Source organism: Podarcis gaigeae, assembly GCF_964106915.1.
Source record: "Podarcis gaigeae genome assembly, chromosome: 1".
Lineage (NCBI taxonomy): Eukaryota > Metazoa > Chordata > Lepidosauria > Squamata > Lacertidae > Podarcis > Podarcis gaigeae.
The window spans coordinates 109,867,984-109,894,131 of record NC_139678.1 but is presented as its reverse complement, the minus strand read 5'-3'; the positions used below and the strand labels follow the sequence as shown (position 1 = coordinate 109,894,131).

General features: G+C 41.5%; 1 protein-coding gene across 1 annotated transcript in view; it reads right to left on the bottom strand.

The window, feature by feature from the left end:
- The window catches only part of XIRP2 (xin actin binding repeat containing 2), an 86,226-nt gene that overhangs the window by 23,631 nt on the left and 36,447 nt on the right, over nucleotides 1-26,148 (bottom strand). The window contains exon 3 of the mRNA XM_083702467.1: nucleotides 19,864-19,989. Coding sequence (XP_083558593.1) covers nucleotides 19,864-19,989 — 126 coding nt within the window. The remainder of the gene's footprint in view (nucleotides 1-19,863; nucleotides 19,990-26,148) is intronic.

Sequence of the window (26,148 nt, the reverse complement as noted above, 5' to 3'; positions counted from 1 at the left end):
TGCCTCCATAATCATAAATGATTCTACGGTATGTAAGAGGAAAGAGCCAGTTATTTAGTAATAGGGCATAACTCATAATATAATTGGCAAGGATAAGATAAGGAAAAAAATACTGGGATGGCTTTTGCCGTAACACACATTGTGGTTTCATTACTATAGTGCATCCAGGAGATTTCCTTTGCTAGGCTCTGTGGCATAAGATATGTATTAAAAGTAGTAGTACAGGACACAGTGACCTGGGTTTTAATGGAAGCTCTGTTGATTTAATCGTCAAATTCCTATTTACAAGCAAGTACGTGACTGGAATATATAGGAGAAAGTTCCCCAACTTGAAGATGATGTGAAGGTCTTGTTCGGAGGATGTAAATATGTGTAGCTAGAAGTCCCAGCAGTTGGGACAGAGGAATATTTCTAGTGTTGCTAGAAATTGTTGCAGCTTAAATCCCTGATTACAAACCACAGCAACTCTTAATCTTTGCCTTCAATACAAGCTGTGCATTATGGCTCCTCAGCTCCTCAGATTTCAACCCTATTCGAGCTAAACAAGGACTCCCCCCCCCACCTTTCTACCTGATTTTTGCCACAGTGGGGCCAGCTGCCACAAAGAAGAAGGTTGTCCTCCATCTTCTGTCCTGCTCCTCAGGGAAGAACACCCCTGTCCTCTCCTACTTGCTCCCTGGTGCTTGGGATGCTGTTACTACAGTGCTCCACACATTGGGGGACGGAGAGTGGAAAGAGACACCTCTTTCTTCCACCACCAGTGCCAAAGAAGAGGAAGGTGAGAAAGAGCACTGTGGTGTTTGTATGAATTGCTTTGGGTTGCTAGCCTCAGCCTGAGTCAAGCCTGGAGAGTTCACTCCTCACTGCTTGTTTCTCCAGAAGAAGAAGAAGAAGAAGAGTTTGGATTTGATATCCCGCCTTTCACTCCCTTTAAGGAGTCTCAAAGCGGCTAACATTCTCCTTTCCCTGCCTCCCCCACAACAAACACTCTGTGAGGTGAGTGGGGCTGAGAGACTTCAAAGAAGTGTGACTGGCCCAAGGTCACCCAGCAGCTGCATGTGGAGGAGCGGAGACGCGAACCTGGTTCCCCCAGATTATGAGACTACCACTCTTAACCACTACACCACGCTGGCTCTCCAAGGGGCAAATGAGGGAGGAGCTAATTCACATGCCGGAAACTGTAAAGTAATGAGGTCTCCAGCAAACAGCATAATGGTGGGAAGCAGCATCTGCAGTGTGCGGCAATTATTATGACAATGTAGCTAGTTTTTTCAGCATGATGGCCATATACAAGCCCAAGTTAAATTCCCATGGATCTCAAGGGGAGCATTAGTAGAAGTCAATAGGAATTAATAAGGGCTCAAATTTGGCTGGGCCATGCACAAGAGGGCTTCCATTGCATTCCCTAAACAATTGCTTAATTGGCCATTCCTGAGGTTGCTCAGCTGGTAGTTCAAGAGACTCTTAATCTCAGGATTGTGAGTTTGAGTCCCATATTGAGGAAAAGATTCCTGCATTGCAGGGGATTGGCCTTCATGCTCCCTTCCAACTCTACAAGTCGATGATTCTATGATCCTCCTCGGATCCACGTTATCATGGATGTTCATGCCAAATTTGAAAATTAGTAGATGCCTGGATCTACGGATCTGTAGGACCTGGAGCATATGGAAATAGAGACACACAAATGGTTCTGGGTGTGATAGACTGTTCAGCTCATGTTCCCAAAGCCCTTGGGCAGGGACAATGGGTGTGGGGGTGATTTCCAAAGGAAATAATCTATTTCCTTGTTTGATAATTCATAGGTTCATAAATATTTCCTGATGTCCAAAGGGAAAGAGAGCATGTGAATTGCAGAATGTAAAGGTTTGAACTTTCCAACTGTTCCTTGCAACGGCAATTATGTTAAGCGGAGGCAACCATGAGGCAGAACATATCGTTCAAACTAGGTGGGAAGGAATGGTAGGAAGAATGGGCAAGATTATTTAGATGGGCCATTTTCCCCGCCCCCCCCATAAATGTGATTGTGGAAATGCTGTTGTAAAGTGATTTTCACATAAAAATAGTGTGCGGTTGAAAGCAAATGCGGGTCAGAGGGAGGAATCAATGCATGTCCCACAGGTAAGAATAAATGTTAAGAAGTGTTCAGGATTGATTTTTTTTTTTTACATACAGAATTCTCTGGAGTAGATCACAGCTGAAAGGAAGCAGAAGTCAAGGAGTCTAGATGGCCTCATCCATTGGCATCTCTCTCATTTTGAGATGAACCTTAAAACTACATTATATTAAGCATTTTCCTAATTATGGTTCCATTAGGTATATAACTGACAGTTCAAAGACAGCTAACAATGGTTAGTAAGTGTATGAGGGCTTGCTTTGTATTTATAGTTGAATCTTTCCTACAGCGCCAATGGGATTGTTATGTAGCTAAGTGGCTTGAGAGCTACAGGCATTCCATTTACAATTTGCCTCATCGTTCTTCCTTGCCGAGACTGAGTGATGGGCACAGCACACAATTGGCAGGGAACACAACTGGTTCTATTCTACACGGTTCACCTACAGCTGTTGTTATCGCAGTCTGTGTGCTTTTTATGTCCAGTGCCAAAAATAAAGGCTCCTCTCTTAAGTTATAACTCCAAGTAACTTCATAGGGTAAAAGAAATGGGATGAGTTGCCAGTCTGGACCAGGCACTCTTGAAGGAGATGGGGTTTCTGGATCCATGAAATCCGGGTCCATGCCTGGTTTTGGTACTTGGTCACCCTGCAGGATAACCTGTGAGACTCTTAATCCAAGATAGTGGGTTTGAGCCCCACATTGGGTGAAACATTTCTGCGTTGCAGGGGCCCTTGTGGTTCCTTCTAACTTTACAATTTTCTGATTCAGTTATTCTAAGACAGGGGGAGTGTGAACCTGTTGATTCCCCTTGTCCTCGCAGTAATTGCTGTTACTATGAACCATGGTATTAATTTGGAAAGGCTGTCCAAGCTGGGTGAGGGTGGTATTTCATTGTGGTGGTTCCACTCATCCAAAATGTAGCACTGGGGGGGGGGGGGTTCTGCTTCAGGGTTCTATCTTATCCACTTTTCTGTTCATTGTCTACAAAAGACCACTGAATGGTCTTGTAATATATTACTAATTTCATACTTTACGGACTTGAAATTGAATCTGTTCACACACACACACAAATGAGAGAGAGAAATTCTTCTTCATCCAGATATAAGAAGGTCCAATTTCAGGTCTGCCAACCACATCCCTGTCCATTAAATGGAAGTTATGTGTACAACATTTTAGAGTCTTCTCATGACACATATGCTGATAAGCAAACTCTGTGTTAAAGATACTAATTTTTTGTAAGACAACACCACAGGAGATGTTTGACTACACAACAGGTTCTCACACATTCTCACCCATTTGACAATGAACCATATTAGTAATCAGCATTGTTTAGTTTGTGTATCCATCATTTGCAGTGACATCCTATTCATGTCTACTCAGAAGCTGGACCCACGCCCAGGGAAAATGGGTGCAGGACTGCAAGCCTCACCTACTATGCTCATCCTTTTATCTACCAGTCTTGGCCTGCTTTTGTGCAGCCCTGGCAAAGAGCTGTCAATCCCCTTCAAGCAAATCCCAAAATAGAGTGGATGAGCCCTACACGTTAGTGACCAATATTATTTGTAATCACATTCTTCGGAGAGATGTGCAGCCAGAGGTCTCTAAAGGGAATGATGATCATATTCTTCAGCAGTGACTCAGGTGCACTACCCTGGTTTTACTAGCAGTAATCCATTTTCCTGAGCTTTCTGTGCTTTTTATGATGAGCCAAACTTCATATCAGTTGATGCTCTTTGTTATGGCACAATGTCCTCTGGTCTATAAGAATTCAGCTTTATCCCTTTCCATGGAGAAGGCTGCCTTGCTCTTTGTCTGAGAGTGTTTGTATCTGACAGCCAGGTTTATGCCGTATTGACGGATTGGCCTCCTTATCCTTCAAAATCAATTTAGTAGCTGCGACTGAGATGATTTTTGGCCCCTTCAAGAACAGAAGAGGTTCTTTCCAATTTCACACAGTGCAGTGGTGAACGTCTGTAGCTAAATTGCATGCACACAAAGATACCAGGCTCTGATACAAAGATCCTGGTGTTTAGTAGTGGTCTGCATGCCTAGACACATTGTGAAGATAGTGAGAGAACAGTCCCCATCCTTCTCCAAATGATATGATCAGCACTGTCAAAACGGACAGCATCGGCCATGCATTTGGTACTATAATATGGATCCCAATGCACACTGCAGGAACCCTATATCAATCCTTGGTACCAGATGTAAGTAAGCTTGTTTTAAAAAGCAACAAGTTCAAGTTCAACATGTCTGCAAAGGAGCTAATTCTGGCTCACCGCTGTCCCTTTGCAAAACAAAGCTGCTGTGCCAAAGTATAAAGCATACTTAAGAAGTCTAAGAAAACATCTAAACACACATTATGCAATTCTCTTTGCAATGTTAAGTTGTGCATGTATTACAGTATACAGTGTTGCCTAGGTTTACAGATGCTTCAGGTTACAGACGCTTCAGGTTACAGACTCCGCTAACCCATAAATAGTACCTCAGGTTAAAAACTTTGCTTCAGGATGAGAACAGAAATCATGCGGCAGTAGCGGGAGGCCCCATTAGCTAAAGTGGTGCCTCAGGTTAAGAACAGTTTCAGGTTAAGAACGGACCTCCAGAATGAATTAAGTTCTTAACCTGAGATACCACTGTATTTGTTTCTAAAGAGCAAGAGACATATACCAGGCAGATGTTTTTTGGAGAGCAGATTACGCTTGCTTTGGTTTTCAGAACACTGGCTGCTGGTCCTATCAATGGTTGTTGCTTAAATGTCATTCAAAACTATTTCATTGTGTTCAGTAGCATTGTGTGAAGGAGACAGGAGGGGGCTTCCTAACAGTATTTACAACCAGAGTTTGAAAGCACTTCACCACATGCTGCTTTTTTTCTTTTTTTCAAGTTTTACTTTTACTTAGAATTGAACACCACCCTGGTGGGAAAGTCAAATGAAAGAGCTCCATCTATGTGGCTCCTGCTAATGCATGGCTTTTTAGATCTATTTGAGTGTGCTGGTTGTGTGGGGAAGCTACACAAAAGCAGGATGGAATTACTAAGCCCTGTGTTGTGATGCCCATTATTCTCTATGAAATTTGAAATGTGTAGACTGCTCTATGCTCCCTATATGAGTTAGAACCTAAGTTTTGCAGAACAAAACTGTCCTTGCTGTAACTCCCCCCCCCCTCCCGGTCCTTTACCTAACTTATTATCTGACTTTGAACTTTGGGTTCCGTTGTTTCCCTGTTCTTGTGGTACTTTTCAGTATCCACCCCAATAACTCTGATGAATCAGATGCTTGATGTCATCTTGCGCTTTCTGGTTTGTATCCCCATCCCTCAATTTTTCTACCTCTTTGGCTCACTCACAGATCATGTTTTGGATTTGATAACAGCTTTTTCTATATTTCCATTTCCTGATGGTCACCTTCTTTTTCTCTCATTCTTCTTTGTGCAAACCTCTTACTAGATCTTCGAATTACCTTCAGAATCTGGATTTTGATGCCTTCACCCCTGTTAGGTCCTTCGGTCGATATCTCCTGTTTATTTATTCCCTGCATCTTCTTCCAGTTTTCCTCTTTCCCTATGTAACTGCTCTTCTATATTGTTCCTGTCATCCTTCTCCTACTTTGCCTTTAGTTCCTCATTGTAGTAACTTCAGTAATGAACTTGGGCTGCTTTATAAGTTATGGGGCAAGACAAAACACATTTCTTATCCCTGGCATAAATTAATGTTTATCTCTTTTCTTCTTCCTTCTGTTCAACCTTAGTATTTGCCAAAATGAATTGCTTCTTTTCCTTCTTCTCCTTGCTTTTTAACTGTTAATTTTGTGCTCTACCTTTTTTCATCCCTTCCCCACGTTTCAGATTTTTGCTTAGTTCCCCTGCCCACCATAATAAATCAGCAGCTCCTGACTTTTCTATTTCTGTAACTTACATCTCCTGGTCCTTTATAGAACTCTTATTTCTAAACCTTCTCAACCAAATGGGTCATAGCTCATTGGCAGAGGACCTGCAGTGCATGGAGAAGGTCCCACATTCAATCCTGGGCATCTCCAGGGCTGGAAAAGACGCCTAGTCAGTATAGACAATACTGACCTGGACAGATCATCTAAAGAAATAGCAGTGGAAGAAGGAAAGCAATGAGCAGAAGAAATAAAGGAAGATGCTTTGCTACAAGGCAAATTCCTATGCCTCCCCCTATGCCTCATGATTTTCTTCTTTCTCTACTATTTCTTCAGAAGATCTTTCTGGTTTCGTCCTCACCCAAACCTACATCCAGTCCTTTTTCATCCCATTTCTTCTTCTTCTCATTAAATATATTGCTTTAGCTCATTTTGCTTTCTTTCTCTAACTAATCCCTCCATGATTTCTGGTTAGTTTTCTTTGACCTTTAATTCTAATTTTAATTTAAGAACACAGAAGTGTCAACAGTGGTTGATTCTTCTTCACTTGCTATTGGCTAGTTTTTCATCTTGCTTTTCGATGGCATCCAGTGTTAGTCAAACTTAGAGCAGACCCATTTAAATCAGTGGTTGTCTGCTGAATTCAGTAGGCCTACTCTGAGAATCACTAACATTGGATATCTCCCTTTGTTTATTAATTACTTGAACAAATCTTATTTGAATTTTATCAAATACTCTTTTTGAGTCTTATCAATCAGATCTTCATGCTAACAGAACAGAAACAATGTTCATTTCCTTAGCTAATTTATCTGAATGCCCCTTGTATGCTGATCTCTTCCTGATCTCTCCTCTGCATTAAATATTATTAGCAATTCTTTTCTTCCTTCTGTTTTCAGTATTGTTAATCATACTCTTCTTTCTTCCTTGCATGAGTTTAGTTTCATGGTTCTCCTCATATATATATATTTTTAACAATGCTTGTGTTTCTATTATTTGAAATTCCTAAAGGTTCTGATTCAGGCCGTTTGATTCTTGTTGTTTACCTTCATTAGAGTTTTAGATTCTCTCATTTAGTCTTTTCATATTGATCAGCATGTTCAGGACGATATCTAGCTACTCTTTTCTATTTCTGATCTGTCTTCTTCTTTTGCCAATCTTTCGTCATGTCTTCTTGCTCCTTCCACATGGCAGCCTGCTCATTCTTTGAAGTTAAATCTTCAAACAGAAAATAGAATATCTTATTTTTCCTGTCTCTTCTCTTCCCGTTCTTTTTGCTTCTTTGATTTATGGCTGATGTTATCAGTTGTCCTTCTCTTCCAACCAGAGATCTCAGAACCTTTTCCTTCTTTTTTCTTCACAGACTTTATTTTCAGCTAAGCTCTGTCATTTTCGGTTGTCAAAGCCAGCTAAAATTCATTCATTTCTTTTTGTTTATTCTGTCCATCCTTTGAATCATTCTCTTATTTTCTGACACTTGGATTATTGCAGTGCTCTTTTGGTTGGTCTTCTGAATTACCCTCTTGTTGCTTTCATTTTGTCACCTGCCTTATTTTTCCTCACACAAATATGATCATGTTTCTCTGCCTTTGATTCCTCTTCAGTGGTTACTTTTTCCTTTTCAGATTCAATTTATGATTCTGCAACTTGCCACAAAATGTATTCAATCTTGGACTTCCTTTATGCAACGAACCCAGCAAGTCACCCTCTTGGGTGCTCTGATGTCTGGGAGGAGTGCCCATGGAGATTAATGGGTAAGGGGCATGTCTTCCCTATCCTTTTGAGGGTAACAAAAGGGCACGACCTGTGGTCGTCCATTAATGCCTTTTTGGTAACAACTGGACTGACTGTCTGTAAAGCACTTGGAAGAGAATAAACTGTTGAGTTGGATGTAATGGAACTGAGGATTGGCAGGATGGACTGCAGGAAGATTAATTAGTTTAGGGAGGAGGATGGAGAGGAGATATGGATTTTGTTGAGATTACATCAGCCCACCCTCTTGAAGCTTGAAGTTGGAAAGAAGAACAGTGAAAGGGATGGGATGGACCACAGTGTATACCAACTTGACGGCTTCTGAGACTTTCAGACAGAAAAAAAGAGATGTGGATTGTGTTTATTTATTAATGAGCTGGTTGTATGTAAAACAGGATTAAATTTGGCAAAATCTGAAGGGTGGGTGATGCTGGGAGATTGGCAGTATTAAAGGGGGGGATGTTTATTACATATTTTTACAAAAAAAAATTATAGGGGTTTCGTTTTCACCCTTTGCACGCTGCACCAGTGAGGCTGAGTTGTTGATTACTGGGGCCAGATGTCAGACAGCAATGTTCAAGACTATGTTAGGGAGGAATGTGTGTATGTTGACTGGGAGGAAACAAGATCTGTTTTTCTCAGGTAAAATGTTACTCAAGAGGTATCAGGAGGAAATGTTTGAAAATTGATGAACAAGTATTATAGATAATGAGGATTTACTCTACTCAACTATTTTGAGGACAGGTTATAACAATGTATAAAAGATATAGCAGAAATTGGTAATTGAACAGGTGTAGAGGTGAAGGGATGAATGTATTTTTAATTATAGCTGGAAAAGTTATTTTATTGGGAGCAGCAAAGGAGGAAGGAAAATAGAGGGGACATCTGGGGTGGCTGATAAGTCAACTTTTAAATTTGTATTGAACTTGTATTAATTTGGTGAAAATTTGTTTAAATTTATGGAAAATCAATAAAAATAATTGGCAAAAAATGTATTCATTCTCTAGATCCTGCTCGCCTTCATCTCTGGTTTCTCTATATTCTACTTTCCTTCCTTTCCATTTTTCTGCTTCTTATTATTTGTCACATGCTGGACTTCTTCCTTTCATGCTTCATGCTTTTTTCCTTTTTCTCCCTCACTATGCAACTCTTTAGCAAACAATATTTGTTAAATTAATTCTCATACTTTTGATTTTAAAATGCCTTTAGAATGCAGTTCTATAATCAAATCTGAATTTTATGCTGAAATCCTAATCCTCTTTAACTATGAGTAAAAGGTAAAGGGACCCCTGACCATTAGGTCCAGTCGTTAACGACTCTGGGGTCGCAACGCTCATCTCACTTTATTGGCCGAGGGAGCTGGCATACAGCTTCCGGTCATGTGGCCAGCATGACTATGAGTAACCCCAATTTAATTCAATAGGTCTTATTTCTGAGTCTACATGGTTTGGATGGTGTTATAAGTCTATTTGAAGTGGTGCTTGCTTCTGAGTAGAGATATATATATAACTGCATTGTCTTATCTATTTCAGCTAGTTTCTTGCTGCCTTCTCCAGTGTTTAGCTTCATTTTTAGTGTATTATTTCAGTATTAGCAGATTGTTGTCTTACATAGGTAGTAAGACCACTAGGTAAGACCTGTCTTTGGGTCAAGCAGAAAAGAGGTATCCATAATGAGTCTCAAAAATAGATAGTGTATTGCAAATTCACTAGGATGTATGTCACTGGAATACAATGGGACTGAGACCTGGGTTAAATGTGTAACAAACTCACCCATGCTGGGTTCCATGCACCTGGTGTCACGCCTGTTGGCATCTACATGTGCAGCATTAGTACACAAGTGATCTGTGCCTCAGGAGTATTTTGTGCTAGCATGTTCATTATGCACACAGACACTGTGTGCGCAATTCTTTTTCTTCTTTTTTGCTCAGCACATTTAAACCGTGCTGTATTTTTGTAAATGCGGAATCTGATATAATCTGACAGATGGAGGCTTTCACATGGCATCTTCAGTTTGCTTCCAGCGCAGCCATGATGTGCATTTTGCGGCCTTTAGCAAGTCAGCATTACCTATCCCACCAGGATGCCATGAGGATGAAAGGAGATCATTGCAAGTGTGCCACCCTGAGTTCTTCAGAAGCCAGAATAGAAAGATTACTAATAAATATATTTCTTGCTATCCAGAGACGAGTGATGTTTGCCCTTTAGTTGGACTTTGCTTTCAGTTCTGCTAGAAGCAAGTACTAACCATTATTCAGCCACTCGTTTTATGTGAAGAACTGCACATAGCTCAAAAGCTTGCACAACTAATATATAATACCTTTGTAATACAATGGTATCAGTGCTCAAATTACAGACAGCAGAAGAGAATCAGAGTTGAATAAAGAGGAGTTAGCCACACCTGGGGCTGCTGTACCACTCACTGGGGAATTGGACCAGGTTCACTGTGTGCTCCTACAGAAGCTTGGGCTGATGATTTGGAAGCCATGGAAACTGAGGCTGGTGGTCTGGAGTATGCAGAGCTTAGGTCCTTAAGAGACACTATTAGGAATCAGACCTGCCCAGCAATACAAGGAGAACATCAGAAGGAAGGTCATAGAAAGAGTAAGTACTTGTCTTCAGGACAGAGTGCTGGCCAGAACCACAGGTGTCAGGCCAAGGTGGTGGAGCCTGGGGAAGGTAGACTGAATGAAGAGATGTATTAGGTCTCAGTTCATCTCCAGTCTTCCTCAGAGCAAGTTGCTCACTTGGTGCTGCAACCACAGAACTGCCTTGCTGCCTTGGCCTCATGGGTACCCAATTAGTATGGTCAGAACCACCTTCCACTCGGACACTCAGGGTGGGGTGAGTTAAAGCCAAGTCAGTGTCTTGGATCCAAAATGTTCCTCCTAGTAGAATATCCACAGCAAATAATTTGAATGAACGCTTACAGAGGAAATCATTCAAGGAGGATCCTGTCAGTGCTCAGAAAAGAGCAAGCCCTCTTCCTTCGGCCTCCCAGATCTTACAATGTCATGGAACTGATATGTTTTCCTGGTTCGTTGCTAGCTTTCAAAAATGAAGATTTAACTTGTTTTCCACTGTTTATTGCCAGATGTTCCTTCTAGAACAAAGATCTTTTATAGTAAGACTGTACTGTGTGCTCCTACACACACACAAAACAAACATAGCGTCTGAAAGGAGAGGCAAACAGCTATTGACCTGAAAGCTGCACTATGAAAGAAAATTCACGGTAAAATCAGGTAATTTTTGCCCATTTGACTCTAATGCACAACAATAACATTAGCAGATTTTTTTCCCTAAGGAACATGGGCTCAACAATCATTATTATTTCTAACTGAGGTGATGCATGCTTCAAGTCCAATGTTTAAAATGCATCTTGATCAAGCTTCTATTGCTCTCTTTGGTACACTGCATTGAATATTGACCCAAGATACCAAAGTTAAATAAGGACAGGATGCCAGCCTGGATTTCCTTGTTACCATTAGCTACGTGAATCCTGGCTTGCAATAGGGCAACACAGCAGACCTGATCTTTATATTTGCTCGGGTGGCTTAAAACAGCTTTCAAACTGGGAATGCATCACATTGATTAAAAGGAATTGAATAATTTCCTGTGACAGGCTATGGATTCCCTTAAGAGTTGTCAGAAATCTGTGGACAGAAAACCCATGCAGTTTCAGAAGGGGAAGTGAATGCATAACTTGATTAGATGAGATTTTTTGCTGGAGGCTACTCTCCCTGCCTGTCTCCCATATACCTCAAGGGATATGACTACCATATGCATTTCGATCTACACTTATTTTTAGCATTAGGTTTACTTTAAGTAAGTGAAATGCACTAAGCATAGGTAAGTACCAGTTGAGATTGTGCCCATGAGAGTGTAGTACATTACTGACAAATCATGTTAAATCAAATGGCGAGCACCTTTTTTATTTCTTTTTTTACTAGGGGTGTGTATTATTTATGATCCTACAGAAGAGAAAGCTCCATTGGATATAAATACAGCACCATCAATGAAAGCAGCAGAAGAAATAGAGTTGAGCTCCTAAAGGATTAGGTAAAGGTAAAGGGACCCCTGACCATTAGGTCCAGTCGTAACCGACTCTGGGGTTGCGGCACTCATCTTGCTTTATTGGCCAAGGGAGCCTGCGTACAGCTTCCGGGTCATGTGGCCAGCATGACTAAGCCGCTTCTGGCGAACCAGAGCAGCGCACGGAAACGCCGTTTACCTTCCCTCCGGAGTGGTACCTATTTATCTACTTGCACTTTGACGTGCTTTCGAACTGCTAGGTTGGCAGGAGCAGGGACTGAGCAATGGGAGCTCACCCCGTTGCGATGATTTGAACTGCCAACCTTCTGATTGGCAAGCCCTAGACTCTGTGGTTTAACCCACAGCACCACCCACGTCCCATCCACAGGCCAGGAAACTCTGAGTAAATATGCAGAGGACCAAGCCCTTGTTTTTATCCAGACAGTCCCACTTTCTGCTCTGCCCTATTCTATTAAGACCAAAAAGATAATCTCTGTTCTCTCTGTGAGTGTCTTTTGTGCCCGGAATTCCTTTTCAGCCCAAACGACTATGGTGGTTGTTTGTTTGTTTTTAGCCTTGCAGTACATATTGCTGCTAATAGGATTTATTTGTATAAAGCCTGCATACATAGAAGACAAAGAAGATGCCTAGAGGTCTGTGCTTGTTTTGGTTTTTGGTTTTTTTACAAACCTGTAGTAGGTAAGCTGATTTCTTCTTCATGATGCATTTGAAAATCAAATTAAGAGCGGTGTAATTCATGGGACATTATTAATTGGGCAAAAGCTTCTTTTCAGTCTCAAGAAGTTGAAAGTTTAGTATTATACTAAACTTCTAATGCAGGGATATCCAACCGGTCAAACATGATTGACAGGTCGATCCCCGGGTGATAGTGGTAGATCACGGTTGATCGCGGGCTCACTTTGCGGAGGGAAAATAGCATCCGCCCCTGCCCCCACCCCCTCGGTCTTCCCTTCATTTATGCACGATTGCAAAAACGGAAGACGGAGTTATTGCTGCTGTGTTTACTACTCCGTAAGGATTTCATGGTGTGTCCCCCCCCAAAAGCAGCAGAAGTAAGGCATCCACCCCAAAAAGCTCAACAACTTTGGCCTGCCTCCCTACCTCAACAACTTTGGGTTCCCTCCCAAATGGGTAGATCACTGCTAGATTTTTTATCCGGCAGTAGATCGCAGTGTCTTGGGAGTTGAACAACCGTGTTCTACTGCATGCACATCCTATCTCCTGCTGTAAACCAGTCCCCCCCCCCAAAAAAAAACTTGGGTCTCCCTAGCTGTTTTTGAACTACAATACCCATCATCCCTGACCACTGACCCTGCTAGCTAGGAATGATGGGAGTTGTAGTCTAAAAACAGTCAGAGACACAAGTTTGAGAAACACTGCTGTAAATACTACACAAAGAAGATGGTCTTTTCACTTTATTGTGGGGAACCTGTCAGGTTCTCTCCCACTTCCCATCTCCACTCAGATATAGTCCTTGGCTGAAGTATTTGCCCCAGTCATTTTCATACATTTTGAGGAGAATATCCTCTGGTGATTGGATTAATCTTTGGGGAATGGACAAATTGTTAAGAATTTTCATCGTTGACTTCAAATTCAAAGTGCTCTCAGTTTGTTCATTTCTTTTTTAAAACAACAGAAATGGCTTTCCACAGTGTGGCTGCTCAGGCTCTATTCTCAGAACAGACTGCTCTTTGGGAATAATGCTACATCATGACATGTACAATATAGATATTTCTCAACACATCACTTGACTGGAGAAGTTACCTTTGGAGAAGTGCAAATTTTGAGTTGGCTGTGTTTTGATTTGCATATTGTTAAGTGTGAATTAAGCAAGTTTGCCTTTAAATGAAAACTGGATCAAATCCCCCCCCCCATTCCCAGTTAAAAAGTAACATGGGAAGTAATTATTAACTACATGGAAGGGAACAGCTACTTCTGACCAGCCTGGAGAGATCAGGGAACTGCTAACATGGCATAAAGCACCTGAAGATAAAGCCCAGTATCAATAAAAACACTTTTAACACACTCTAAAAGGCTTTATTTACGCTTGTTTTGGTTGACCTCTATAACTCACTCCTGGTTTTCTGCTGAGCCATGCTAAACTTGCACCAATGAAATGTACCGTGCCACAGAGAGCTGTCAGAGCTGTCATTGTATCACCATAGCTGGCAGGATTTCTGGCTGTAGATATGAGATGGTCTGAGGAAATTGCATATGCAAACCTATTAAATATAGGCCTTTTGTGTTTCACACCTTTAATTATTTTGGCTTTTTTCTCCCTCAAGTTTCACCTAAATTTGCTTTCCTGTAATGGAGGGTCAGCTAACATGGTGCCCTCCATCTGTTGTTGTACTCCTGCTCCCTGTAGTACCAGCCAGCTTGGTTAATAGCCAGGAATGATGGCAGTTCAAGTCCAGCAATATCTGGGGAGCACCACAATGGCCACTTAAAACACAGAATTTCTATGTGGTGCACGTAAAATGTTCAAACAAAATAACCCTCTAGAATAAGGACACTTAAAATCTATTCTAGAAACAGAAAACTACCTTTAATGCCTGCCAAAATAGGAAAGTCTTTTTCAAGCACCTGAAGTTTACCTATCTAATCTCAACTGGAAGGGGGTTCTATAGGATTTTGCCCCAAATACTGAATGCACAGCTTCTGGTAGTTACAAGCCATGTATCTGAACCATGGGGGAGAGCGGGGCTGACTGAGATTCCTTTCAAAGATCACAGTGGTTGGGCAGAGATATAAGGCATCAGGAGGTGCTGATGGTATCTTGCACCCAAGGGCCTTGTACATTAAGACAAGAACCCTGAACCTGGTCCAGTATAATATGGTATAATAAGTATAATAAGTACCAGTGTTATGTGCTGACATGTTCCCATCAACAATCTAGTGGCAGCATTGGGCACCAGATGGGTAGGCCTGTATGGAGCACATTGCGATGTGAGAGCCTTGAGAGCGAATGCTCATTAAATAGCCAACATTGTCTAATACTCCTGCAAACAAATCATGATGAAGGGTCATCTGGAAGCTGCACTAATGACATATCCATGTTGTCACATTATCAAGACATGTGTTTCCCTGCACCTGTACTGCAGCAATGGCTGCCTGCTGGTGGAGAGAGAGAAATTGCAGAATGTGTTGATGTCATAACACGGCCTCTTCCAGAAGAGTTTGCAATACCAGCCCTGCCTCATACACAACCCGTATTCCCATACTAGGTATCAGTGGGTTAATTTAAGGAAGTATAGTGAAGTATTGTCAATGGCTAATTTTAAAATTAGACAGCATCTTAAAAAGCAGAGACATTGCCTTGCAAACAAAGGTCCGTATAGTTAAAGCTATGGTTTTCCCAGTTGTGATGTATGGAAGTGAGAGCTGGACCATAAAGAAGGCTGATCGCCGAAGAATTGATGCTTTTGAATTATGGTGCTGGAGGAGACTCTTGAGAGTCCCATGGACTGCAAGAAGATCAAACCTATCTATTCTGAAGGAAATCAGCCCTGAGTGCTCACTAGAAGGACAGATCGTGAAGCTGAGGCTCCAATACTTTGGCCACCTCATGAGAAGACTCCCTGGAAAAGACCCTGATGTTGGGAAAGATTGAAGACACAAGGAGAAGGGGACAACAGAGGACGAGATGGTTGGACAGTGTTCTTGAAGCTACCAGCATGGGTTTGATCAAGCTGGGGGAGGCAGTGGAAGACAGGAGTGCCTGGCGTGCTCTGGTCCATGGGGTCATGAAGAGTCGGACACGACTAAACGACTAAACAACAACAAATTTTAAAATCCACAGGGTGATAGCCAGTTGTCAGTGCATGAGTGGAATGGACTTCCCCTTCCCCTCCTCCCCTCTGGAGCTCTAACCAAGGAACATCCCAAGAGGAAGAGGAAGTCCTGTTGTATAAGCAGTAGCCCCCTCACACAACATTGGGTTTCACCCACAGTTTAAAAGCAAAGCAGCCTAGATGCAAAATGGATTTGTTTACAGTACAACCACATACACACAGAGAAACTCTCTCACATACATTTACTATACATTATGGTATACTCAGTCCCTGGTCCATACATGCCAGCTCCTAGGGACTGAGGCTGTTTTGGTCCCCCTGATTTTTTGAAGAGGGCCAGACTCCCTCAATGTTCAGAGGGCATTTGGCTCTATCCCATGGCTCCTTGTGACAACATTAGGACGCCGCATCAGGCCCCTCAATCAACTTGAGAAGCTGGTGCCTCTGCCCAGTCCTAGTCAAGATTTCAGGCTGCTTCATCCTAATGGACTTCTCTGGGAAGAAGAACCAAGAACCTTAACCTTTATTTGAAACCATGCACACAAACCCAGGCACGGACAAACACGATATGACATTTCTCTAGGGATGAAACATTTCCTACTACAGATGGTGTGAAAGGATTTAATCGCAATTCTCCATGTGAAAACCCATGATTTCATTGACATGTACCGCCAGCATTAGACTCAAAACATTTTCTGGTGATGCTTTTAATTCTTTACATATTCACTACTGGAGAAAAATCCTGCCTTCGGATACAGAGTTCTCATTTTATGTAAATCAAACCTGCTCACGTTGATACCCAAAGGCAGCTAGCTGTCTCACTGTGGACTGTAAAAGCTGGATGACATAATTGACAGTGACCTTGTGTATGAATGACCTTGATTTAAAGCACCTCGAGACCATGGAATTTTATTTATTGGTTCAGCAGAGTTTTAGACTAACATAAATTTGTTGTTTCATAGATGAGCGCTGAGCATTAGAGTAAATGTGGCTGTTTATCAAGCCGTTACTATTTCTCAAAATGAACAGCACATAGATAGTGCAATGAGTTTCATTATACCATCCCTTACATATTCCAAAAATCATTAACTTGGCTGCAACAGTTTTTTTCCATGATATATGATAATGAAGTAATAAAATACATAAACCTCTTATCTAAACCAACATTTGGAAGCTGCGTTTATATGGCTTTGTGTAGCATCTGGGTTCCTCTGTGCCATTTTTGATCTATTTAGAGACGCTGATTAAATTTAACACAAAGAAAACAGCAAACTTTCCCAAAGAGAACAGCTTAGCACAGCTCCAAGAAAAATATATGCAAAACACTCACAGATAGTTTATAATGAATTATAACCCCAAAGACGTGGTTTACATTTTCATATATTTGGGGGCCATAGAGAAGAGGTGTGTTTGGATCACTGTTCTACAATATGACTGGCACTTCATTCATTTGTTTGCTTTACCTTCAGATACAGTAACCGCCACAGGGACGCGGGTGGCGCTGTGGTCTAAACCACTGAGCCTCTTGGGCTTGCCGATTCAGAAGGTCAGCAGTTTGAGTCCCTGCGATGGGGTGAGCTCACATTGGCTGTCCCAGCTTCTGCCAACCTAGCAGTTCAAAAGCATACCAGTGCAAGTAGATAAATCAGTCCCGCTGTGGCAGGAAGGTAAATGGCATTTCCATGCGCTCTGGCTTCTGTTGTGCCAGAAGTGGTTTAGTCATGCTAGTCACATGACTCGGAAAGCTGTCTGTGGACAAACGCCGACTCACTCGGCCTGAAAGTTAGATGAGCGCCACAACCTTATACAGTGGTACCTCATCCTGTTCATTTCTGTTCTCATCCTGAAGCAAAGTTCTTAACCTGAATCACTATTTCTGGGTTAGCGGAGTATGTAACCTGAAGCGTATGTAACCCGAGGTACCACTATAGTCACCTTTGACTGGACCTAACCATCCAGGGGTCCTTACAATCCAGGAAAATTGCCAATCAGGGAAGCAGCTCATATTACTCTTTTTGTTTAAAGCCAAGTGAACATTCCCATGTCACATCCTCTTTCAGATGGCAATACAGGGCCGGCGCTATCATTAGGCAGAGTGAAGGGGATGCCTCAGGCAGTTGATTTTGAGTGTCATTAGAGAGCAACAAACTGTTAATTGTTTAATGTATGTTTATTGCATTTTTGCTCCCAGAGAAAGGGACTTGTGGGATTTTCTTTGAAAACAACTAGGCCAGCTTGGGTTCCTTATGTGCATAGGGATAGGTTTGGGGATGCATCATTTGCTGTTCTGTTGTTCAGTCAACAAAATGCCATGGGCCAGCCCTCTTGCAAGTTTGAGAATTTGACAGTCATCAAACTTTAATGCAAGCTCTGTAATTTTTGCTTATTCGCCAACCATACGAGTAGGCAGAGTTTTATGCGAGCACTAGCAATATTTAAGGTTACATTGTAAATCAATCAATCAATCAATCAATCAATCAATCAATCACAAACTTCATGACAATGTTGTCAAACCCAGACAATTATACTAATGGTACTCTGTTCACTGACATTGTTTTGGAGCTACCATCCAATCTGATATGCTGAAATGTATATTCCCTTGAAGTGATGATGGTAGCCATTAACATAATTGTTATATTTCTTATCCTGTCTCTCTCCCTATATAACTCTCTGTTATATTAGTTTGTTGTGAACAGTCCTGAGACCTACAGGTATAGGACGGCATAGAAAATAAATAAATAATAAAATAAAATATATAAAAATAAAATATTTCGTGCTTTTATCTTGTATTTTTATGATGTGAACTGCTCTGAGATCTACAAATGAAGGGTGGAATACAAATTTATTAAATACTAAATAATAGTAGGAAGGACATATTACTCTGTCCCAGCTCCTGCCCACCTAGCAGTTTGAAAGCACGCCACATGACCAGCTGTCTGCAGACAAACACCGGCTCCCTCAGGCAGTAAAGCAAGATGAGAGTGCAAACCCAGAGTCGTCCGCAACTGGACTTAATGTTCAGGGGTACCTTTACCTTTACTTTTTAATAATAGCAGTAGTAGTAGGCAATAAATATGTAGGCAGATTATTTTTAAAAATAAGAACGATTATCTCAGCTTCCCTCAGAGATACTTGAGGAAATCCTATCAATAGATGGCTCAGTAATCTGCACAAACAATGTTGGGTAGAAATCTGTATCCAGAGGCAAAAAGTATCATCGACAAGATGAGAGGAGGTGGACTAGAGGGCGGGCCTTATGAATGGAAGCAGAAAAATTATGTATACAATACTGGGTTGTGGATCCTGCATTATCAATTTTGGTTTGAGTCACACTTCACATTTCCACCAAGTAACTGTAAGGTCAAGAGACACGATTACAGTGCTTGACTGCTTAAAATAAAGCCATCCATACAGGTGGCACTTCTCAGTATCAATCCTCACCCCCAAGAAAAAAACCCAGTTAGGACCAACAACACAATGGAGGATTGAGGATTGAGTAAACGTTTAAAACAGAAAAGAGTGAAGCAAATTACAGTGTTCAGCTGCATGCACAAGTCTCATTAAATTTAAAAAAAAAAGAAAGAAGAAAGGGACATGTCAAAATTAATGTGATGCTGCCACAAGACAGATGAATTACAATGTGCCTGGTGGGGGTGGGGTGGGTATATGATGAGATATTTGATGATGGGCAATAAATAACCGTAGCCGTACTGTCAATAACAATATCCGTTACACAAGCAACGCCAGCAACACTGTCAGGAAGATCGAAAGCACTTACGTTGTTTTTCGTAAACCACCAGATTTGGCCGAGATCATATAAGTTTAACAAAATATGAACGGCAACAGACCAAGTTTGGGTTATGGTAACATGATGAAAAGATGCAGTGAGCCCTGTTCTTAGTGATGACAGTCTTTAGGTGGAATCTATACACATATAAAAAAAGTTCTAAGAATGCTTTTTCCAAAAAGCGTTTTTTTTAAATACATTGAATTTTCCATAAGCTCGCCATCACCATCTAGTGTCACATTGTGTATTGCACTTAAAACACACTTAAAACGTTTTATTTGCAGCTGTATAGCTGAGCCCTGTGAATATGAATGGGCTATCACACATTTAAAACAAAAACAAAAAACTGCCCATAAAAGTCATCTGTAAGCATACACCCTGATTTATATGAAGGTGGCTTACAAGGTCAATACTTCTTACTGTTGATTAAAACTAGGACTACCCTCCACACAACCACCATTACTAATTCTACTACTTCTTACCTGTACAGATTTCTGCTGGTATTGGTACTGAGCACTCTGCGATGTGGCAGTTTCTGCTTTTTCAAATTGGTTCTTCACGCTTGCCAAGCCTCCAGGTATCCTACAAGCCTCTGTTTCTTCGAGAGCCTGGTGGAACAAACAAGGGTGGTATAGTGCTTAGAGCGTTGGATTAGGATGCATGAGAGGAGGAGTTCATATCCTCACCCAGCCATGAAGCTTGCCGGGTGAATTGAACCAGTCGCTGTCTCTCAACCATCATCTTACTTAACCATAGTTGCTATTCTGCCTGTTCTTCCAAATGACGCTTCTGCATTTTGTAGGATTGTTGTTGTTTTTTAATTTTAAAAAGTCAGTTTTTTAAAAAAGGAGTTTTAAAATATTAGAAGTGCACAAAGTGTAAGATGCGAATTATTATGCAATGATGATGTTGTTGGTTTTTTTAATGCAGAAAATGCCTTTTGACACTTGTTCCTTGTATCCCGAACAGCAGCTCATTCACATACATTTCTTAATAAGCCATGCCAAAGTTAGAAAGCAAACCTATTAGGAGGCTGTCATCAAAATCCTTAAAATATGAATGGGCTGTACATTATGAAGATTCCTACTTAGAGAAGCTTGCTGCGGTATTATTACCTCATTGATTTAAAAGATTAAAGCCATACTAACAATAAGCAGATTTCAGAATCCCCTAATCCAGAGCTTCTTCAATACCATTAACTACTTTACACTGTCAGGTGTTCAGAGACAACGAAGAGATTCTGCCGTTACACAGCTACAAATTAATCTCTTTTCAAAACCAACATGCAAAGTCTCAGAGGCCCATTCCATAATGCAGATGGATTAGTACAATAATGCACGCTGCACTCTGTGTTTGGAAAGAACTGCGTTTCAGACACTGACCCAGAGAGAGCCACAAAGTAAGTTAGAAAAGCCGAGGCTCAATGACAACTTGGAAACTGGGATTCCAGCGAGACTTTTAAAACAGTGGCAGATCCACAATGCATCTGGAAGCCACTGGCTCCTGACAACCACAATGATGACTAATCACCACCACTTAGGATCTGCCCATTACCTATCTATCTTCCTTTGTTTTCCTCTGTGCTAATAGGATCCTTGTGTTTTGAATACCATGTAAGAGGAGGAAGCAGGAAGCAGGAAGGGAGTGTGAACCAGCAGGTAATTTTAGGACGGGGTGGGAAACTGTGAACCCCAACTCCCACCAACCACAGTCACCATGGCCAATGGTCAGGAAAAAACAAGAGCTGTGGTTCAAAACCATTTAGGGAGCCACAGGTTCCCCATCTCTGCTTTAGGGTAATAATCCAGATCCCAGGCTCTGCCTGGAGTTTGGGTCATGCACGTGCATGTTTGGCCTGGGGCAAGCTATATACATCATGCACAAATGCACATGACACACTGACAATGACTGCTTTTACTAAAGAAAAGCAGCCTGTTTGAATCTAGAACAGTGTTTCCCAAACTTGCGCAGCCAGCTATTTTTGGGGACTACAGTTCCCATCATCCCTGACCACTGGTCCTGCTAGCTAGGGACGATGGGAGTTGTAGTCCAACAAGAGCTGGAAACACTGATCCAGAAGCCTCAGGTGACCAGGAGGTGCCTCATCATTTCTCCATTTTTTCTTCTACTGGCCATTTCTCCTTTCCTCCAAACTACCCCCAAAATCCACATGTGTATACCAGATGTGAGGGGGGAAAGCAGATCTTGAGTAAGAAGATGGCCCATCGGAAATGGTAAAGGACCTTCCCCCTACTCATGGCTTCTCTGATATGCATTTCTGTATAACATGTTGTTTGCCCCTAAGTATACAGATCCCATTTGTTTCTTATACATCACAGTGTTGTTCTCTAATATCCAAGTGTGAGTGGGTGAAGCATATATTTCATTCTTTGGGTGCCAGCTTGATAAATCTGCACATTTGCTTCCAGCATTCTTATATATTAAAGCTGTGAAAAACAGATGAGCACACACTTTGCAAATCTCCATTGCGCACTTTGTTTTCCAGGAATGCAAGGGGATATATTGCCAGAGTGCACTGTGCAAGTTTGTGGGATTAAAAAAAACACAACAACACCCAAACAAACATGTTTTGAACAGGTATGAATTCACTCAGAGACTTCATAACTCCAAGGCTAAGAAACTGCTTCCCAAAATAGCTTCAAAAACATATTGATTTTTAAAAACAAAAACAAAAAAATGCTACTTTGCCACTAACCTCCACAAAGAAGAAGAAGAAGAAGAAGAAGAAGAAGAAGAAGAAGAAGAAGAAGAAGAAGAAGAAGTGGAGGTGGCAATGGGATACTTTTTAAATAGTATATTTGCCCACTGATATCAGGACCATCTCTACCATTAGGTAGAGTGAAGAAGCTGCCTTAGGAAGCAGAAATGGGTGGGGGCAGGCAGCAGCAGTGAAGTATTGGAAGAAACAGTTAAATATGCTACACAACATGCCTTGAAGCTTCAAACCAGCCTGCCATCCTCTGGTGTGGTGAAGGGAAAATTAAACTACCAGTCCAGTTGGTTTCAGTATGTGGAATGGAGAGGGGCACCATCTTGATCTTCACCTTTATTCACTACGATTTACATGTCACAAGGAGTTGAAATCCTAGGTAATGTTGTTACAAAAAAGAATCTCACTCATCTCCCCCACAGCAAGAAGTGGGAGTTGCTCCCTTCCATCTAGATCTCACCTTTTGCAGATTATTATGGAAGCACAAAAGACATGCTTTTCTCTGTATCAGGGCTGGAAACGGCATGGGAAGAATAATTAACCCACCGAAGGGCCAAGAACATCACATTCAAGGGAAGCGAGTGGCAAGGAGACCGTGGCAAAGGGATATGAAGAAGGGTATAATGTCAAAAATTAAAGAACTGAAAATAAAAATCCTAGCAAGGCGTCCTTCCCCTCCAAAACATATCAAGCAAAAATTCTGTGTCATGTTCTATCTAAGCTAGTGGTACAAGTAACTTTCATTATTGTGGTTTGCAGGGCATTAGGGCCACCCAAAGACAGATGGGAAGCAGCAACATCGTGGCAGGGGGATTGGACACCACTGCTTTGTGATAAATTACCTTGCTGATCGGACCTCATTAGAATATAGCACTCTGCCTGTTTAACTGAACACTTCGTTGCAAACTAGGAGATGGTGGAAGCAGTGACCTTGGGAAAGGCTACCTCTAGCAAAAAGAGTCACGTCTTGTCTATCGAAAGAGAAGTGAACTCTAATAAACTAGGTATGGTGTTTTTAAAATGTCTTTTTAAACCACCGAAAAGTCTATAAAAACACCCTCCTGATAAGGAACTGGCAACTTCATTCCCCAGTTGGGTGGGAAACCGTTCTCAGTTTAGTGCACAGAGCTTTCCATTAAGATTTTCCACATTAACAAGTGGCATGGAAGTTCTTGTCCTGCACAGTTTGCATGATTTTGTTAAAAATCAAACCCTGTTTGTGACCTTGTGTGTCAACCCCAGACACACACTTGGGGGCTGTGCTGCTCCTTCTTCCACCACACACACCTCTGTTGCCTTGCACAAAATTCACATGAACCTTATTTTCCCAACAAAGATGGCTCCCTCCTGGTTCCTGCCGTATGGCAAGCATTTTGGACTATATCAAGGAGAAGGGGAGGTGTCACACCTTACGTTTAGATTTGGGGTCCTCTGTTTTGAAATGGCAATTTCACACCAGGGCACTAAATAGCCAAAGCTGCCAGGATCTGACATATTTCTTAACAACAACAACAACCCCAAAACACTATAGCAACTAGCAAGTCAGTGGGGAATGTAATTTTCTTGAAATGTCCAAGTCATTTTGGGTAGCTAGTACATATATCTGAGGAGCAACTAGGCATGTCCTAACAAAACAGCACCGGTTTCCAAAGGATGCAAAAGACATGAAGTTACGTTTGAAGATCTATGTTTTGGCAGAGCAAATGTGAACAGTCAGTTATATTAGCAAGTGGCCATTTCATGCATGCCTAGCGCAAGCCAGTGAATTTTCAATGATTTGTGGTGGGCAATTTTAGTCTGACACTCTTTAAGCTCTCCAATGAATGTTACTTATATAAAAGGCCACTAGCAAATATCTACTGTCTGTTCAGACATCATGTTTGGGAGAAAGTAGCTCTAATTTCAGTGTTAGGTTTAGCTATGTACTGAGTCCTTAAATGGCACAAAACATTCAGTAGTCAGTAAATTTACAATGCAAAGGTGTGTAGAGTTCTTAATACAGTTCTTGGATTTGGAGAGAGATTACAGGTTTCTATTAAATTCTCTATTTTAATTATGGAAGCAGTGTATCTCTTTCTCTCTCCAGCACAAAAACAAACAAGCAAAATCTCCTTGCAACACACATTTTCTCTGACCAATCAACCAACCACCTCTAATGCAACAGTTGTCATATGATAGGTAGAAAAGGTAATAATAATAATAATGTACAATGGCCCTTTGTTGGATGATTGTTTGAGGTGTTAGAAGGCAATGAGAAGCAATTGTAGGATGGTTACAGTAATTTCACTATTTCCGAACAAATGAAAAACACAAGTAACATTTGAATACTGCATTGTGTGAAGGCACTCAGTGTGTGTGTGTGTGTATATATCTATATCTATATCTATATCTATATATATATATATATATATATATATATATGAAAGAGAGAATATGTTTTGAATAATTAAATGTATGAGCCTGTAGGTAGGTAAGGCTGGAAATGCTCACTGCTCTGAAATCCCAGAAAGCTCGCGAAACAGCAATGGCGGTCCTCTTCGCGCTGTGAAGAGGGGCTCTGCGAAAAAGGGTCGTCCGCTACGGCAAAGCGGAGACCCATCAAGAAAAACCGCAGGCAGAGCGAGCCTGCGGCCGTGGGACTCGGCGGGCGCCTTGAGCCCCCCCAGAAGCGGAGAAGGAGCCTCGTAAGAGGCTCCGGAACGTGAAAGGGGGAGCGGCGCTGTGAGTTCATCGCTCTTTTCGTGGATGCAAAGCCGCGCTGCTGCTGCTGATGAGCGCCGACCTTTCTTCCTGAAAACATCGAAATTGGAGCAACATACCCGTGCGTAAAGGGTTTAAATCTTTAACCAAATTGGAGAAATTCGGCTGAAAACGGGAGGCGAGTAACAGGAAGTCCGCCTCCCGACTCTGCTAATTCGATCAAAGCAAGGGCTCTGAAGCGAGCTGAAGTGTTTAAAAGGGACTGTAAAAGTGGAGGAAAGAGTGCATTGATAGACTGTGTATCTTTGAGGAGAAAAGGGAAAGAATTGTGAAATTTATGGACTTTTGCTTTCTGGAATTGTCCCCCTATTTTTGAGCTAAACGGAATTAAAAGGGGTAACCCTGTCATCGGGCTGCCAGTGTATAGAAGAGAACTGTCAAACTGCTGTCAAACTGACGACATTGTAGCAGAGACTTAAACTGTTGCATGGACTGAGATATTAACGTTTAACATTGTTGCTGAGACCTCCTTTGATACCTTGTGGCTGGAGTTTAAGAAACTGGAAGCCTTGGAAACCTTCCTTTTGTGCATTGGAATTACAAAAATTTAACATGGGGAATATAGGAACTTCAATGGCAGAAAATAGTTCCTTCCTTTTTTGAAATTTTGAAACACTCCCCCTAGAGGATTGTGGAAGTATAGTGGCTTGGGAATTGAACTTTATTGAAATTCTTTGTGGTTTAATTGTTTATACTTTGGACTTGTCTTTCTCATGGGACAAAAGATCATTTGACCTTGAACAGAGGCAGGTGTGGAATGAGCGGCTCAGGGAGAACAAGAGCAGCTAAAGCCAAAGATAAAGAAAAAGAGAAAAAATCTGGGCAACTTATGCAAACAACTTTAACTCATCATCGCAGATCATCCGTCCCAACTGTGCTGACAGCACAGGAGGTGGAATTTGTACAGCCTGCTACAGAAGATATGGCAACTGGAGGATCTGAAACAGTTTTGAAACAAATTTTGGAACAACTGGCAGTTTTAAATCAAAAAGTGGATAATCAAACATCAAAAATTGACCAAGCTACATCCTCTATTGGCAGATTAACTGAACAGGTTTCGCAGCACACCCAGGCGATTGAAAAACTGCAAGGAGCTACGGCTGAAAACTACAAATTAGCTGTGGAAGCCAACCAAAAAGCAGAACAGGCGAATATAAAGGTTGATGAAATTAAAGGGGAAGTAAGGCCTCTGAAAAGACAGGTAGGGGAACAACAAGCCTACCTGTCATTGGTTGAATTGAAAAGTAAAGAAAACAATCTCAGGATAAGGGCTATC